The sequence below is a fragment of the Plasmodium inui genome (genome assembly GCF_000524495.1).
Source record: "Plasmodium inui San Antonio 1 unplaced genomic scaffold supercont1.4, whole genome shotgun sequence".
Classification (NCBI taxonomy): Eukaryota; Apicomplexa; class Aconoidasida; order Haemosporida; family Plasmodiidae; genus Plasmodium; species Plasmodium inui.
The window spans coordinates 883,848-903,131 of record NW_008481838.1 but is presented as its reverse complement, the minus strand read 5'-3'; the positions used below and the strand labels follow the sequence as shown (position 1 = coordinate 903,131).

Genomic DNA, 19,284 nt, shown 5'->3' with positions numbered 1-19,284 from the left:
TTAATACAATTTTTTTTTTTTTTTTTTCTTTTTATTTCCCCGCTGGAAGTTACACAGTTCGTCATGAATGGCAGATTCTTCAGCGGACAATTCGTACCATAGACTGTCCATATACAAATTGCTGTTCACTCTTTTCTTCATTTCGCTCTTTTCCTTGATGGCGTAGATATCTTCAAATTTAATTTTCTCTACCTTGTCGTTCAGGTAGAAACCAACATTCTCATTCGTCTTGTGAAAAAGAAAATGATACTGATAGAGACAGGTAAACATATAGTAATTCAAGTCGTACAGATTTAGCGTTAATATATTTTCCTTGTTTAGTTGGTGTATTTTGAGGCCCACATTGTTAACTCGGATTTTTATCTTTATCTTTATTCCCTTTTTGTGAAACATGTAGGATTTGTTTTTCCTTACTTCGGTTTCTTTGCCTTCTTTTGAGTTGAGAGCATCGAATTTGGTCAGTAGGTTTTCTTCCATTCCCTTGTTCATCCTGTATAGGTCGTTCAGTTCGGAGGTCATTTCACGGCTGCTTTCGTTCTGTATGTGTTTATTTTTCGTTTCGTCATCCTGACCCATTTCGTAAAAGGCGATATTGTGGCGCAGCAGCAGACCATCTTCCTGCGAGAGGGACGAAAGGTGCCGCTTCCGTCTGAACATTCTCTTCAAATTCTGCTTCTTCCTATTTGTCATGGGAGCGCATTTTTTATGTCTGTACATGTACGGCTGGTAGAGATAAAGAAGGGCAGAAATAATGAAACAGGACAAATTCTTCTTGGTCACTTCGTTCTCTTTGAGCATTTCCTCCTTCTTAATATTCTCGTTTATCTCCTTCTGTAGGGCATAGTTCTCGTTCATGATGGGGCTACTTCCACTGTTGTGTACCATGGAAATGTCCTTCTCATGAGGGGACACCCCACTGTTATTGTAAGTGACCGTGTGTGTAAGCTGTTTACTCATCCTTTCTCCAACATGACACACATGCAGATTTCCAATCTTCTTGGTGAAGTAGGTAAAATATTTGTAGTCAAAATATTTCTTTATACTACACAGATAATCTGCGAATTTATTATATTTCGAAAAAACGAACAAGTAGTAAAACAAGTTCGTGACATATTTATTGCTATATGAGTACAGACAACAGAGTGGCTTTAGGAAGACTAGTCCATGGCATATGATGTTTTTCTCGTCGTTAATATTTCTAATTATGGAAAATAGCTGACTGTACAGGTAGTAGAGATTCTCTCGGTACTGTTCTATCTTCACATAGGTATCCTTCAACGTATGAATAATTTCCGTGTACTTCCTGTTTTTCTCTTCTAGGTCGATAAAAGTCTGCATTTTTGCATAATAATGAACCATTTTTTTGTATATATTAAGATTTTTAATGAGAAAATATTTACGAGCCGTGTACATCGTTGTTATATGATCGTTGATGTAATTTTCATTTTCCTCCATGTCGTGAACATGTAATGTCTTTTCCCTAATCAGGTTGTACACGTCTACTTTCTTTTCGTCCCTTTTTTCCGCACTTTTCTCGTTCCTCTCTTCGTCCGTCTTTCCAATTACTTCGTCCATGTCATTAAAGGAGATACATTTATTTCTGCACTGTGACTTATCTTTTATTAATACGTCTTCCCTTTTTTTCGATAGTATGCCAAATTTGTTGTTGGCATTTGGCGAGGTACCCTCTGAGGGGTGTCCGTCCATTCGGTCGACTCGGTCGATTCGATCCATTCGGTCATTCCTTTGGGGGATTGTCCCAAATGGGAGTGTGTCATATGGGTCTTCCTTTCCACATGGGCTGTTAACACTGATAGGTGGGTACGCATCACACGAGTCAGTGCATTTGCTTGCATATTTTACTCCATGCAAACTCGTATACTCTGAGTTCATGCTTTTCGTTACCTTGCACTTGTTGTGCAGAGTATTTTTGTCCAGAACCTTCAGCTTGTTCATGCTTCTTAGGTACACTCCATTTATCTTCAATTTTTCGTTTGATTTTTCGATACACGTTTTATCCTTGTGCATAAATGGAATCACATAAATGTTCCTTACAAAGGAAAGATAATTTATATAAAACTGTGCGTAGTAAATATTGTAGTTAAAATTGGTCTGCAGTTTATATAGCTCTTTTATATTGTCTATGTTTAGGTTTATGAGCAGTTCGTGGCAACTTAAGTTAAAGGATCTTTTGGTTCTTAGCGAATTTACAAATAAATACACACTGTTGATGCTTAGCAGCCAGTCATTTTCGTCCTTAATGTTTGGCATAAATATATTATTGTTATGATTCAGAAAAATGTTAAACTTGTCTTTGTAAATAATTTTGTTCTTATTCTTCAGTATAAACAGGTTACTATATCTCACCAGTGCCTTCTTCTCCCGGTTGTGCTTTCGTGAGAGGTTGCCGTAAACCTCGGAGCTGTTCCATCTGAGCATATCCTCTGCAAGGTTGTGACGCCTTTTTTTCGCCTGGTCAGAGAACTCCGCTTCGTGCGTAGAGCTAAACGTTATGCTTTTCTCTGCCGGATTGAAAGCGTCCTTTTCTGCCTTCCAAGATAGATCATTTGTTATGCCTCCATCGCTTAGGTATCTGTCTGAGTGCTTTTCGGCACTGGTTGCTCCATAACTAGGTACTTCCTCTCCACTGCGGGTGTCTTCCCTATGGGCTAGATCCCCGTGAGCAATGTGATGATGGATGCGCCTACCGCCCCTCTGCTTCCCATTTCTGATCATCCGCTTGGCCATCTTCGCATTCCTCATCTCGTTGTAGTATATATTATAGAAGTTGGGGTTATCATAAAAGGCATATTCCATTTCGGTGCTGGCAACTTTGTCGTTTCGATTGTGCAGTTTCTTTACGTACGCATAATTCCTCTCTCTGCTAGAAGCATCATGTAGTTGATGTAAATCGAGAATTCCCGAGGTGTAGACAGAGGGCCTGAAGTTGTTGCCGCTCCTGTACAGCTTCAGCTGATCATAGATGTCACTAAAGTTGAAGCACTTCCCTGACATGATGTTTAAGTTATTCACTTGTATCTTAAGCTTTGATGAGTCCATTTTTTTCTGTTCCTTGTAATATGTGTCTACACTAAAAATGATGGAGAGGCATATATTCCTATTGTTGTCTCTTATGTTTTTCCTTTTTTGTTTTTTCTTCTCCCACTTGAGGTACTCATTCCATTTATTTATTTTTTGGTTTGCCAGGGCTTTAAAGAGGTCCTTCTCCCCAACATATCTATCAGCATAAATGTTCATGTTGCTATTTGACTTGCCTAAAAAGAGTGACAACGGTTTGTCTTTACGATAGGTGTAGTCACTGAGGGAGGAGGAGTCCACCCAGATGTGGGAATCGGCGGTATTTCCCACATTTAGTCTGACCATACTTTTTTCTATCTGGTTTTCCTTTTCCTTAACATTATTCTTTTTCCTTCTAATGACGTGTTTAGCATTTTCGTTCAAATCTTCTAAATCATTTTTGGAGGCCTTCCTTTTGGCAAGATAAAAAATCTGCTTGTTGATTTTCTTATTCATAAATGTGTTGAAATGATTTCTGGATTTTTCCAGGATATTCAGGATATTTACGTTACTACCAGAGTTGGTAGAGCTAACAGATTTGATGCTCAAGTTTTGGGCTTCCTCCACTTGTTCATATAGGTAATCTTCCCCATAACTATTCGATTCACCTATCATGTTTTTTCTCGATCGTCTGGTACCTCTCATTTGATTTTCTCCCTTTGTTGGTTTATGATTGTCTAGAGAGGAGGACGTGAAAATGTTGTTTTTTTTTTTTGTTTTTTTCAGAAATGAGCTGACCCGCATATTTCTCTTTTTCTGAGCGTGCAAATTGAACAGATCTTCTTGGATAACCCAAGTTTCGAACAGGTTCATCTTCATCTTTAAGGAAATGCATTTGTTTCTAAAAACGTGTATATTGTTGAACGAAGTTAAGGGGTTGTTTGTTGAGCTAGCGTCAGATTCGTCTCTTAATTTATGCAGCACTGAGTTATAGTCCGTGGAGAATAACTCGTTCGAAGTGTTCGACATGCTGTCTCTTTTTTTGTCATCCCCATAGTGGTTCTTATTCCCCAACATATAGGAGGATAACTTGCGGGTAAAAAATTTTCTTATGGTAGTTTTTAATTTTGTAGAGAATCCCTTAACTTCGTGGACATCCTGCTTGATATATTGCTTCTTCTTGTACTCCTCCGCTCGGTCATTCTTCATCTTATCATAAATAATTGACCCGGATTTTATGATCGTTTTTTGGTTTGTCAAGCTGCCTATGCTACTATACGGAATGATCTCTTCATGTTCGTTTTTTATAGAAACAGTGTTGGTGTTATCTTGGGTGTTGTACTTTTCGAGCTTGAGCTCCTCTACAGGGAACGGTTCCTCTTTCGCTTTCTTTCCTTTCTCCCCAGGACTATATGAAAATTCTTTCCAACAGAGAGTCGAGCTTACATTTGGTTCATACAAAGGGTTCATCTCCCTGTCTGGATTATGTCTCCCTTTCTCCTTCTTATACCTGATGAATTTTTCCAGTTTCCGCTTTCTTTTTTTTTTCTTTTCCATTATTTTGGAGGTAGAAAATTTCAGTTGTTCCCTCTGCATATATTTCTTGCCCGCATGTATGAACTTCTTCTTCGATCTTATATTTTCGCAAATTTTGTTCGCCTTCACCAGTGCTCGGTGCTTAATGCGTCTGATAGGATAAACGTAGTTAAGTCTCAGAGTGAATATATCCTCAGTGGACACGAAATTCAGGACGGTTTTATACTTGGTGTAGAAATACAAGAAGAAGAGCAAATTGTTACTTACAAACGCTAAGAAGTAGTAATTCTTGTCATGCAATTCTTTCAGCGAGTTGTGTGCCTTCGTTTGGTATTCGAATTTGTTCATAATTAGGTATTTATAATTTATTTTATTTTTGTGGCAAATCATTTTTTCCATCAACATATTAATGTTGCTAACGTCCGAACCATGTTCGCTTCCGTCGGTAGATTTTTTCGCATAACACGCTCGCGTAAAGTCGTTATGCTCTGTTTGTTCGCTTTTGTCTTGTTGTCTCTCGTGTGTTATGTTCGCCTTTCCACTTCGCTTCGCTTTTTCCTCGCGGTCCAGGTTATTCAGACTGTTGTCATCGCTTTGGTTTGGGTTGTCATAACTGTGGGACTGGTCAAAGAGGGATCTCTCCAAATCCACCATGTTGCAAGCACTTGTGAACGACGCATTATTGTTGTTTCTGTTGTTGCTGTTGTTACGTGAAGAGATAGTCATGATGCTGCCATTCTGTGGAGTTCCACTTTTACAAGTGGCGATGTAGTTTTTCAGCAGGTTGTTATATAGGAGGAGTCCCTTCTGAAAATTGTCTACATTCATGCACGAAGTCAGGAGAGAAACGTTAGAAAAGGATACCTCTGGGTAGAGAGAATATACATAGAGGAATGAAAAGGTGCTGATGGACAGTTCGGTGAAGTAGTTCACTAAATCCATGGTTGTCCGGTTGTGCAAAGTAAGTCTTGTATTTTTGACGTCCAAAACAACGTCGATATTTTTTACGCCCTCATTTGCTATAACATAGACCTGATTATTATATATTTCGTGTTTCACTTTCTGTAACACAATTTTCCTCCTTAAGTTTCCTTTGAGTAAATCTCTATTGAGGTGTAAGTGACTAAACGTGCGGATTATTTTGTTGCACAGCTGGAGGTACCTCCTCTCTGCACTACTGCCAAGGAATAACCTAAACTGAGAAATGTTGCTGCATATTTTTATTTGGTTATAGTCGTATATGATAAACTTGTTCAAATATAAGGAAAATTTAAAGCCCTTCCTAAACTGGGGTAAATAGAAAATCATATTTTCTAAACTAACGGACCACTTATTATTTTCAACGATGTTGTTTAGGATTAGTTTTTTCTTCTTCTGCTTGGACTTCATATTGTTATATATCTTCTTAATGTAGTTATAGAATTTGTTTTTCACTTTTTTTTTCTTCATTCTTCGCTCATTTTCCGCATGGTCATCTAAGTCGTTTGCAGTGCGGCTCCAAAAATTGTGGAAACTGACGGTTCTTCCATTCTCATCATTAAACTGGTGCACCTGCTGTCTTATCGAGGTGGAATGCTTTGTGTATATACTGTCAGAAAAGCTGTTGCTCTCTCTCCAGTGTCTTCTTCTCATCTGCAAAGCGGCCTCTTTTAGATTTCTCCTCTTCGATAGACGAAAGTGTTCAGAGGTCGATCTGTGCCGCCTTGTGCCTTTTTGCAGTTCCTTACGCATTTGTGGAACTGTCTTTTCGACGTTTGAGTCATACGACAGCAGGGAGTTAATCGACGTGGACTGGGCAGAGCTCACCGGAGAAGTCGCCGCGGATGTGGGTTCGGAGGACGACCTACACAAGGCAGTTGGTGGAGTGGGTATAAATGAACCCCACCCTTCTGACGGATCATTACTTGCGAACCACTCGAAGTTATGCAGCTTACTGTTGCTACTTATTATATCATCGTAGATAACACTTTTGGTGCTTTCAATCAAGCTGTCCTTGTTGAGGGAGCTGTACGTATTTAGTCTGTCCTTATAGCTCCTTGAGATCTTTTGGTAGAAATTAAGGTGGCTATTCTTCTCAGGTTTGCATCTCCTCCCTTTCTCTTTTCTATGTTTCTTTTTTTTCTTCCCCTTTGTGGTATCTTCCGTTTCGTCCAGACCCATTTCATCCAGGATATTCATTATGTCGTCTTTCCCATCCTTCGCTATGTTTCTCACTTTTTTTAGCTTAAGGCTTGAGAATTTCATTCTGTAATTGTACACAATGACACTCAACACGTCATTCACATTTTCTTGCTTGATAAAATTGTTCAATATGACTGTGGAATACAGCCGTATAGAAATCCTCTTCACTTTATTGGCATTAATAGAAACGATGTAGAAAGAGTTGTCATTATAATAATTTGTAAGTCTATTGAAGATGAGATTATTAATAGTGCTGGAAAAATGTTTGTTTTCCATCGACTCAAGGTTTGAAAACTCGTTGGAATGATTCCCCTTTTTTCTCCTAATTCGGTCGTACTCTTCCTTCGACATGTACACATACTGGTTATTGTAAAAGGGGTGCACATGGTCTACTAGCAAATATTTACTCTCGTATATATAGGAGCAGTCAAGAACATTAATGTCTACGTTTTTTATGTCGACATTAATTATGACCTTATTATTTTTTAGTTTTTCATTAATTTTGTTCGTAAGGTTGTTGAGGGAATTCATCAGGCGGAACAGCTTTAGTGTCTTGGGTGGGCTGAAGGAGAACAGCTCTTCGCGTATGGTCTGCTCTTGGTGTGTTTTCCCCTCCTCCGCATCTTTCTTCGAGTGCTCCTCATGGTAGATGCTACCACATAGGGTGGGGCCTCGATCTTGGACATTCTTCTCCATATGCTGTCTCTCCAGACGAACCTTCTTTACCCTTTCCGGTATCTCCTCATCCTCCGACGAACTGGCCGTGAATTCCGTTCTTCCATTCTCCAAATGGTCACTCCACCCAACTGTCTGCCTGTAGTACTGTTTCATTTCTTTATACTTATGAATGAAATAATCCTTCGTTTCTTTGATATCGTATGCAATTAAATTTTTGTTCAAATTGTTGACCAGGTAAAAGTTGCACGTCGAAATGAAGTATGGATCAAGGTTAATGCTAGAAGCATACATGTGAATGTAAAAATTGAAGCATTTTTTGGTCTTCTTACTTTTGCACCCCCCATGTCTGTTCACGTTCCTTTTTGAAAATCCATTTCTATTGTGCCCCTCTTGATCGTAACATTCTACTTCCTTCAGAGAGAAATAAAGATGGTTTTCCTTCCAAGAGCTGTATTTTAAGAAGTCTTTCTTATATATTAAGTAATTATTCAAGCTGTTAAAATGGTTCTCGATAGGAAGGGTGCACTTCTCTTTTAGGGCTGTTATCTTTTCGTCATTTTGGAGCAAATCACTCGTGCCGTCATGATAAAATGCTTTTCCTTCTTCCGCTCTGCATGCGTCTGTTATGTCATTCAACGGATGGGTAAAATTGGCAATTCCTCTGCTCTGTCTTTTTTCTTTTAATTCTTCCCAATAATTGAAACTCTGGTACTCCTTCAGGTTGCAGGCTTTATTATTCCCCCCAAACATGTGTGCTTTCTTTTCCCTTTCCCCTTTTGCTCTGTTAACATGATTATCAGTACTGCGTGGTTTGGCCTTTTTCGAGCATTGTTTCGTGTCGCTCTTGTTCCTCTCTTTCGAACCATTTTTATTTACTTCTAGACGTTCTTTGTCCATTTCATGCACCCCTGAAGCTCTCTCCTTCAGGGTGTTCCCATCTAACTGTTTATTCCTCATCTCGTTTCTTCTTCTCTCATAAGGATCCTCCCCACCGTCGACATGTGATCCCCCTCCCTTCCTGCACAACCTGGGTAGATACTGCACACTTTCGTAGTACCTGGTGAGTAGCAATAACTTGTAAACATTTCTGTAAGACGCTGAAATGTGCTTGTAAAATATGGGCACATAGCAACACACAATATTGCCATCGGCGAAGTCGAGTCTCCCTTTCCCATTCAGGCACATAAATCTGGAAACGCTCGAGTGAATCTTGTTGATATTGTACAAATGCTGAACATTAAATTTGTTGAACCATTCCAAACTATATACTTGGTTAATGTATTCTAAAAATGTTAAGTCTCTCTCAAGAATATAGTTGCTCTTTGTTAGCTTGTCATAATTGGTGGTCTTAACATTGGCATACATGTCGAAGCTGTTTTGTACAAAGGACGGATTAAAAAACTCGTTTTCTTTCCTATTCGCTTGAAAAGAATGTATACCGTTAGCATGCTTATAATTATACACCAGGGGTTCTAAGTACTTTTGCTTGCTTCGTTTAAATCGTCTTAAATAGATGCAGCTGAATAGGTTTATGTTATACACAGATAGGTTGCACCTGGAGAGTTTCCACATGGCTGTTTTTTTTGTATATTCTTCTAATTGTGGGGATTTTTTTTTCTTTTTTTTTTTTTTTTTTCGGCCTCCTTTGTTGAATTCGTCTCGCTCATTATTTATGGGGACACTCTCAAGGGAGTCCCTACATTTGGACAGGCTACCTGTCATTTTATTCCTTCGGTTTGTGGAATTTCCCATGAATCGTTCATCCCCAACGTGGTAGAAACTGCCTTGTTTGGAAATGCTCACAAAGTTGTCACTACTGTGGTGGGCAAATTTTAGGAAGTCCTCCTTCTGATCCTTCCCGTCTTTTCCTTCCTCCTCAGAGATGCATTCACTCTTTTGTGCTTTCACGCTACCCAAGTCGTAGGATGCGTCGTTGTTATCACCTTCTGTGCGCACAATTTCCAACGTGTTGCTTTTCCATCGGTCGGCCTTCTTGTGGAGAAATCCGGGGGACTTGAAGCTGAACAGGCTCAGCGATCTCCTGCTAAGGTTGTCCTTCTTCAGTATGGGCTTCGGAGTGCTCTTATTTTTTCCCATAATGTTAACAGCCGAATTTAGGTAGTTGAGGAGGTTCTGTCTGTGCGACACGCCGTTAGTGATGGTAGCACTCTTGGCATCACTGCCCTGGAAAGTGGTAATTGGTTCACCTTCCCCAATTTCCGTAATTTTTCTACCCATCGGTTGTGCCTGGTCAGGTTTCTTATAATTAAACAGAAATCTCATGTAGGATTTCTGTTTGCTGACTCTCCTTTCACTAGATATGGATTCTGCTTGATTCATCTCACCACTGCGGTTCAAAGGCTTATTCCTCTCGTCGTCATGCTTCTCCCCATTATCATGGTTGCTGCACTCGCTGGTCCTTTCGGGCGATGGATCTTTCCCACTTCTTATAACCCCCTTTTTCAACGTTAGATCGTAGAACAAATCAGAGTTGTTAGCATGGTTCCTACTCCTACTGTGGGACACCCGTTTGTTTATGGACAGGCTGCTGTTGATATGCTTTGCTATTATGCAGCTGTCCGTGAGGGACTTTTCCCCGTTAGAGTTAGTGCACTCGGGTTTGTCACTCAGCCTTTCATAATATTTCTTGGCCAAATTCTCGCAGCGGCTGTGTGACCTTCGATCTAAGCTTCTATGTGTGTTTCCACCCTCCTTCCACTTCCCTCCAGCACGAGTTTCTTGCTGGCCGAAATAGGCTCGTTCTTCGGGTAAATAATTCAACATTGCCTTGTCGTACATTTCTAGGGCAATTTTTTTCTGTAAATGATTTTTTCTTTTTTTCTTTTTTTTTTCTTCCTCCCCACGTTTGCACAAAAACTGAGCACTCACTTTGACATCCACGATTGTTAAATGCGAAATGACGTAGTTGCAATTCTTCATCAGGATAATATAAAGAAAGGGAAAGAAGGCACTGATGGACTTCTTATTTTGTGTGCATCTATATTCCCATTTAAGTAGAAAATTTAAATTCAAATTGTACAGATCCTTGTTCATAATTCCAATATGGTCAAAATCTTCTCCTTCCGTCTTCTCCTCTTTACAGTAGTTGGAGCAGCTATCAATAAAGTTGATGTAGTCATTCATGTAGGCGTCCACCTTGTGGTTCTTCTTGTAAAGATACTTAAATCGGTGGTAGTTAATAAGATAGCATATGTTGACATTTTCGGAACAGATGAACAGGTTAATTTCTTGAATATTTTGAGACTTTTCTCCTTCTCCATCGCGTGTGTTCTTTCTAGAGGACGGAGCTTCCCCCTGGTGCTGTGCAACTGCGTGACACACTTTTTTGTTCTTCCTCAGGATATTTTCTGTAACGTTCTGTCCTTCTCTAGTGCTGAGTGTTGGTTTGGAATTGTGGTTAGCGAATATATTCTTCGATAATGTATTGACTCTATCTATATTAGTGTCCACTTTGACAATTTTTTGGCTCTCTTCCTCCTTCCGACTGTCACCACCTACCTCCAGATGTTCGTACTTCGAATTGATTACACTCCGAAGAGTGTCACAATTATTCGCTAACTCGTCATGATAGACACTGTTGGAAGCTCGATCGTTTGCCAAACCCTGAGACTGTGCAGCCAATCTGTTATCTTCCTTTATTAACCCTCCTTCGTGATTCCCTTTGCTTTGATGACATTCTGGGGAATCTTCCTTTCCAAAGGAGAAGGCTGCACAAATGACATCTCGCTTCGTTTCTGATTTTAAAAAACTGAAATTTTTCTTTCTCCACTTTTGAGAGTTAACATTATCGTGGGGGTTAACATTATCTTTCGGGTTAACATTATCGAGGGAGTTAACATTTGGAGCGAGCCCGTGAAGGTTGGCATTCGTGTCGTGGAACCTCCTTTTCGATGCGAATCCTTCACCTGTGTCGTGCACAGTACTTTTTCTTTTCGTCTTCCCGGAATTGGTCCCCTTATCGCGGTAGTACAAACCATTGTACAGACCCTTGCTCACAGAATTGATCGCAGCATGACTCCCATTTTCGCTTACGTCTCCCCTTGTGGCATCACAAAGGGCGTTGCCTTCACATTGTTCACTCTGATGAAGCGCGCTTCTTTGGATGTTCTTCTCCGTCCCATTTTCATTCTCGGAAAAATCGTAATAAAAAGTGTTATTAGTTAAATTGATGGTATCCTCATTTACCTCATCCATGTGCTTCCCCTTCTGATCGAAGATCTTATAGCTAATGTCATTGTCTGCATACGTTTCGTCGATGAAACTGTCGTTGCTGGATGTGCGCAGCGTGTTCACCACTTCGTGGCTGCTTAGCCATTTCCCGAGGGATATAACAACCATTCCGTCGCTCCTTTTTTTCCTCTTCAAAGAACCATGCTTCACATGGTTTGACTGGCCCCTTCTATTCCGCAAGATGACTCCGTACCTGCAGAGCAGAATGCTCATTTTTTCCTTCTCTTGGATGTACGTTAAAAAGTAATTTATCACGACACTGTTTAGTAAGACGAATAAGGTGGAGCTGTAAAAAAGGTTGAAATTGCTGATCGACAGTTTCACAGTCTTTCTGTTCGTCTCTTTGTTTATGTGTACGTCTAAATGCAGCTGCGGCTTGGGACACTTCACCTTCTTGTCGTAGTCGATAAAGAGTTTAAACTTTTTTCTTTCCAAAATGCATACATACTGATTAAAGAGGTCGTTTTTTTTTTTTTTGAGACTTGACTTGGAAACACTCAACAGGTTACTTATCGAGTCGGTTAAGATGACATATTTTTTACACGTGTTGTTTCGCATGTCAGGAATTTTATTCTCATCTAATATGTTGGCCGCTTTTTCGCTGATCTTCTTGAGAGGCCTACCCACTTTGGGCTTCCTCGAAACGCTGAGGACGTAGAAAAAGTACAGCGTGTTCATTTTCAAAGATATATTTAGACAGCTAGCCATATGAGTCAACTCGCTCATAAAGTCATTGCAGACAATTTTGAATATACCTTCATTTTTGTTACTAACGGCAACGTTTGTTTTGCTTATTAGGAAGAAGAAAAGGGATGTCTTCTTCTGGGGGGTGTCTTTCTCCTCCACTTCTCTCCCATTCAGGTAGTCCACTTGTGATAGTTGTAAATTGGATATACTACTGTCAATGAAAATTTCATCGCCCATTATTTTTTCTGTATCAATTAGGATCTCATCAAAATTAAACAGGTTTCTCAGATTCATATATTTGCAATTTTCGTTGTTGTACCTCTTGCATGGCTTCATCAAATCAATGTCTTTGTATTGTTCCTTGTCATCTTGCATGAAAAATTTCTCCTCGTTGTTGTTTCCCCCATTGGGCTGGTCCTTCCCTTTCCTTATACCCTGATCACTTGCTTCAGAATCTTTAGAGTAGGAATTACGTCCTGTGTCCAAGTCGAAGTAGTTAGAATTGTTGTACAAATCGGACTTCTCGTCATATTGAGGGTTGCTCAGGAGGGTGTCCTCCTTACAGGTGTGATACTCTCGTTCCAACGATTTCGAAGTGCCAGCCAGGTTATCATGTCTCCCCCTCCGCATGGTATAGTAATTTTCCACAATGTCGTTATTGCTGCTGAAGGAGTGCAGCATGTCCGAGTTGTGACTAATGAGCATCCTACTGCTATCGTGTGTCTTCACGTCTGGGAGTTCCCCTTTTTTGCCTCCCACGTAGGAGTCCCCCTTACCCTGTTGTGTGACTCTCTTCCTCAAAATCATGTAAAATATTTTCTCAAAGTGTTCTTTATTGTACAGAATTCTTTCATTGTCCAAAATTTTTATGACCAATTTCTTTATATACTTCTCGTAATTCTTATTAAACTTAACCTCGTCTTCTTTCTTCTCCGGAGTGTTACCACTGCTTGGGTGCTTTTCCCTGACCATGTGGTTTATCTTGAAATACCTGCTTAACATTTTGTAGAGCAACTCATTCGTCACGTTAATCATCTTCAAGTGCATAGTATTTTTATTGCTATGGAGGAGGTACTGCCTGATATTCCTTACTTTGCTGATTCTCCCCTTTATTAACTCGAGGTGCTCTAAAGGGAATACATGCTTGTGTATTCCTATGAGAGACACGCATATTTCGTTCAGGTTGCAGTTTAGAAGATTTACTGTGAGTGACAGCACGTTGCCATTTTTTTTCAGCTTCACCGACTTTATGCTAACGAGGGCTGTTTTGTTCTTCTTATTTGTGGCCATCCTGGGCGAGTTCCTCACGGGGTGGTCACTCCTGTTGATGATACTGTAACTAGTAATACTTCCAATTGCGCCATTTCGTACCATATCCGGGGATGTGCAATTTTCCATTGATGGGATTACTACCTGGCCTACGTCGTCTTCCCTCAAATGCATTTCGCCCCACAACCCCTCCGCAGCAGCCCTTCGATCACACGTATGATCTGTACTCTTCACAGTGTCAAAGCAAGTGTGAAAAATGTGGTGCACATCCATCCCCTTTGCGCTGAGATAAAGTAACGAATCAACCTTGTGGTGGAACAAGAACAGATTTCTGACGTGACCGAAAACTCCAATCGATAACAAATTTCGATTCTTTGCCTTGTGCCTATTGTTATTATACTGGATGTATCTCCTTAAAAAACTATAATATCTGCTTCTAATCGAGTAAAGAAAATTTCTCTTCCTCAGATAGGAAAAGGTGTTGTTCACTTTTGTATGATAAAGATTCGTTTGCGAAACAAAGAGGTTGTTAAAAATGATGTTATGTATGTTGGTTATGTCCCTTTCTTGCGTTCTTACAAAATGATCTAGACTTCTGCTTCTGTGGAGGTTACTCCTCCTACCTCTATGCATTTGGTCCCCGTCGTGCTCCTCCTCCGATTGTTCGAAAGTGCTGGAGGTCGTCCCACTAGTACTATCGTTGTTGTCCTCCCCCCGGTGGTTAATATTATTCGTAACCCCCCCATTTGGGTGGTTGTTCACCATGTAGTCACTCCTCTCTGTGGTCATCTCATCCTTATGCAATTTTCTGCCTGTCATTTTCATTTCAGCTTGGTTCTCATCCGCTAAAGATTTAAACGGATCGAGAAGAAGATCATGTTCGATGAACTTTTCTTGACAGTCTGTGTTTCCCCGTGTGTTCCTCTTTCTCCTGGTCTTATTGAGGAAGCTTGTCAAATTAACCACTTCGTTTTGGACGTACGAGGAGTGAAAAAAATAAAACTTCAAGTCATCCATGCGAAGACGCAGAATCTTCTTCTTCTTTACGCTTCTACTTATACATAGGCAAATACATTCGATAACATCCTTGTCGATGAAATTATCATATTTCAGGAAGAGCTCAAGACAGGTGTTGTTCGTGGGGATGAAGTTCAGAAGCGGAAATAAATTATTAACATTAATTACGTACTTGCAAACGGTTATCTCAATTTCCCTTACATGGTTGGAGTACTCATTAATATGAATGATTAGACAGTTTGGGATTAGGACAACCTGGTTATTAATTATTCGATCGAAATTGTTGTCGTCAATAGGTTTGGCATTATGCTTGTTCATGTTGTCTAGGGTTTCTTTTTTCTGCTTACCTAGAATGAACTTCCAGAATGCATTTCGATTATTTCTCATATTAGCAACGCTGCTACGGCCGTAGTTGTTGCCACTGTTCCCTTTGCCTTCTTCATACTCATTTTTGATATGTTCATTTTCAAGACTTCCCATATTTTCGACTTGGATTTTTTCTCCTTCTTTTTCCCCTTGGAGATGGCTTTCACCAAAATATCTTCTCTCAAAGAGGTTCCACATATTGTAGTTTTTAAAGGTGTTCATGCAATCCTTCCCATCTTGGTCGCTCTCTGTATTGCTAGAGCTGTACAGATTTCCATTCGCGCTTTCGCGTTGCGTTTTAAGATAATTTTCATGACCATTTGGATCTGCTCGCTCTAGGCTGTTTCGCTTGGCGCTATTACTCGGTTTTACTCCTTCCTTGGTGACAAAACCACTCTCATTCGGTAGCTGCCCACTTTCGTTATTCCCCTGATTGGGTGCTTCATTTTCTGTGTAACACTCCGCGCTGTCCAGGAGTATCCCCTTTTGTGTTCGTCTCTGTCCCATTAGACTATTTATCATAGGGCCGACATTCTTCTCTGCTCTTCCTTCCTCCTTGGAATGTATCCTGTCGATAAAGTCATCACAGTCATCTTCTACATTCCGGTGACCCCAATGGTAAAAGCTTACACTATTGTCATTCGGCTCATGATACAAGCATGAGTTTCTCATGGGTAATTTCTCTACATAGTGAATACAGTACTCTTTTTTATTCATGACAAATTTGGTATTTTTCTTAAAAAGAACAAAAAGGGAGTGTATATCGACGTTGTGAAGATAAATGCCCATCTTCTTCTTTATTGGGGATAATTTCTCCTGCTTAAATAGGAAGGAACACGCTAGTGTGTAGGATAGGAGGCACTTATTATACTTTACACTGCAATTACTGAAGTGACTAAATTTGATGGGGATGTAGGTGAAATTAATTTTTGGAATCACCAAATTGAATAGCATATCGTGGGAAAACCATTTGTCTAACTTCTCCAAATTTTCATTGATAATGGAGGTGGTTGTCCCTTTCTGATTTTTAATAAAATTGTAGAGCAACTTTTTCCACTCTCTTCTCTTCAAATGAGCCTTGTTAAAATATCCCTTGCTGTATATACACTCATCGGAGAGTATCCTCAACTTGGTTAGCAAGTGAATAGGGCATGAAGCTTCAAACCTTTCCAAAAAACCCTCAGTCCCCTCGTCATAAACGTAATTTTTCTCATTTCGCAATTTTCTCAATTCGGAGTATCTTATACAATTTTCTATACTCGGAATGATATTAAAAATTTTGCAGCATCCCCCTTTGTATAGGAACCAAAATTCTATGTACTTGATGAAATTGAAAAGAGAGTCCAATGCCGGGGCGGTAAAAAAGACATTCAACGTTTCAAACGCAGAAATGTCACTAAAGAGAGGGGGGTAGTCATTCTTGAAGCTTCGTTCCATTATTTCATCGCAGTTTTTCAATTCGGAATTACAAAGATCGTTATTCGGTTCGTTTCCGTTTGGATCATTTGAAATAAAGAATGAATTATTGTTCGGGTGTGCTAGGTTACTACTGCCATGGTTATAACAATACCACGTCTTCTTCACATGTTCCTCTTCTGCCTCTATTTTTACATTATGGCAACAATCATCTTCCACGTTGTCTTGGATGTGCTTAACAAAGGAAAGTTCCACATTCTTGAAACACTTTAAATCATTTTTCAGTTCGCTCAGTGCCTTCATGTCATACTTCTTAAAAACGACGTGCATGTCTAATCCATCTTTCGCTGTTATTCTGAACCCTAAGTCATGCTTGGGAATTTCAAAGTTGTAATTACTTTTTCCTTTTTTTTTATTTTTTTGCTTACTCGTTGATTCGTTTGAGGAGAGTTTTTTACCAAATCGTCCCGTGCGCATTTGTCTCCGCACCCTTCTTTTTAAGTTCCCATCCTTTATCCTCTCATTGACGTCGTAGTCACTGAATGAACGAAATGCTTTTTCCAGTCCATGATTATTTAAGGAGCTCCTTCTTTTCGCCCTCCTCCAGCTGTGCCTCTTGCCTCGGTGAACGGAGCTCGCGCTCTCGCTGAACAGGCTTTCGATGGCCGTCAGGAAGTATTCGTCTGCAAGGTGGAGTCACGGAGGTGATCAGCGTGAGCATTTGTATTTGAAAGCGGATTGTCTCCACAGAGGGAACAACTTTCCTTCATTTGACACCGCTACGTTGTTCACTCTTTGGTGTCATTTTTTATTTTATTTTTTATTATTATTTTTTTTTCTTGACCCCTATCGGGCGGCACTTACCCATTGCGTCGTCTTCTCCCCCCTTCGACTTCGCCGCAGCCGGGTCAACCTTCTCACTGTTATGAAGCAGATCAGCCTTCTTTTTCTTCAGCTGCTTCTTGTACTTTATCTTCTTTTTGTATTCCTTGTAAATAATATGAAGTCCTATCATCCTTATCCATATGTTAATTAGGAAGTTCTTCTTGATATTTCTTTTTTCTTCCTCTGTCAGCTTAACGTTGTACTTGTTCAGTTCGTCTATCTTGAAATTCTTTATCAGAAATTCAAAGGTGAAAGGATTTTTATGAATATAATTATCGAAAAATACGATTTTGATATTCTCCACTAAAATTCTTAGCGAGTTGACTAGTTTGACTGGCAGTGCTTTTAAAAAATTGTCTTCTTTTTTTTCCTTGGATATGTTAATGCTGTCCCATTTTTCCAATTTTGTTCTTTTCAACTTATACTGGTGATTCATAATTTTGTTCGTGTCCCACAAACTGGGGTAGGAGAACTTTATAACCAGGAACAGGTCATTGGCGTAAATATTTATGGGGCTAACATTATTTGAAAAAATGGATGACCACAGAAATTTTATACGCAGATTTTTTATGTTTGAGTAAACTATTTCGAAGGGTAGCTCCGCCAGTTCGAATAGTTTTTCTGGGAATGGGACGTTCTTCAGTAGGATCTGCAGAGGTGTGTGTGTATGTATGTGTGTTTTTTTGTGGATGCGTGCTTGTATGGTGAGAGGATGGGAAATTTACGATAGCTCACAGGTGTGACTAACAGCTCATTCGTGTGTGTATGTGACGACTTCGAGCAATGCTGCCCCATCAAATGAGTGCCTACTTCCGGGGAGGTCACAGAATTGATCGTCAAATTTTGTATGGCGTCCCATTCTCCCAAGTACTCTTGTCCAAACAGTTTGATAAATTGATTTATTATATTTTTTATCATATTCATTGTAACGACATTAGCGTTAAGGGATCATCTGGCAGGGAGCACATACAGAAAAAAAAAGAAGCAAACAGGCAAACAATCAAACAGGCATAGGAGCAGCAAACAAAAAAATAAACAAACAAACGGTGGACCTGCGAAGATGCCCCTCCAAGTTAGCGCATCACAAATGTGCGCAGAAATAAGGTGCAATGACGAAAAAACAAAAAAGTAATCCTAGCACAATTTGGAGTTCTATATTAAGAGATCGTCTCTCCTGTCCAAAGTACCTACATATAGATGTATACATAATACGTGCGCGCTTCTGCGTATGAACGATAACCGCTGAAAACCGAAGAAATGGTTAAGCAGTGTGAGCAACGGAAGAGTGGCATTCACCTACATGGAGGCATTACCAGACGTGAACAACATGACGCGCAATTCTACTTGTTTCGATATTGCCCCTCACACATAATTTATTCTAAAAAAAATAGGCAAGAAAAAAAAATAAATAAAATAACAATCTATTATCACTCACCACTTGGGCGAAGAAATGTACCAAATTGTGTAGAACGTGAAGCCAACACAAACCTGCTAAAATGGGAGAGGCGTTTGATTGTATAAACATTTGCACCCTCTTTCATGTTTTTCGGCTTCCTTTTTATGTTTACTTTTTCCTGAATGTTCATGGCTTCTACGGGTCATTCACATCGCTTCAAAATGCATTTCACAAATATAGAGTGGCATAGTGAATTCGTAACATGTTCTTCAAAAAGAATAATTTAAGTCATGAATGTGAGAAAAAGGGTGCATATGTAATGCTTTGATATTACAAAATTATAGAACAAAGAAAAAAAAATAAAAAAAAAACTCACATAAAAAAAGTATACCTCACAGTATTGTATATACAAATGCATATGATGTTACTGCATACAGTTGGGAATTTTGTGCCAAGCTGATGAAGGGGCACACATGCGTGCACTGATATATATGCATTCACAAGTACACATTATGCATCAACACCACAAACAGTGTCTTGAAAACAAGTTCGGCAAAAGCGGAAAGATTAAGACGCGTATGCAG

At 39.6% G+C, this 19,284-nt stretch overlaps 1 protein-coding gene across 1 annotated transcript; it reads right to left on the bottom strand.

The window, feature by feature from the left end:
* Positions 1 to 18,228, bottom strand: C922_01366 (hypothetical protein; the record flags this gene model as incomplete). Its single annotated transcript, XM_008816972.1, has 3 exons — positions 1 to 17,102; positions 17,284 to 17,953; positions 18,115 to 18,228. The coding sequence occupies 3 exons, from the start codon at positions 18,226 to 18,228 to the stop codon at positions 1 to 3; spliced, it is 17,886 nt and encodes a 5,961-aa protein (XP_008815194.1).
* Positions 18,229 to 19,284: the final 1,056 nt, after the last annotated feature.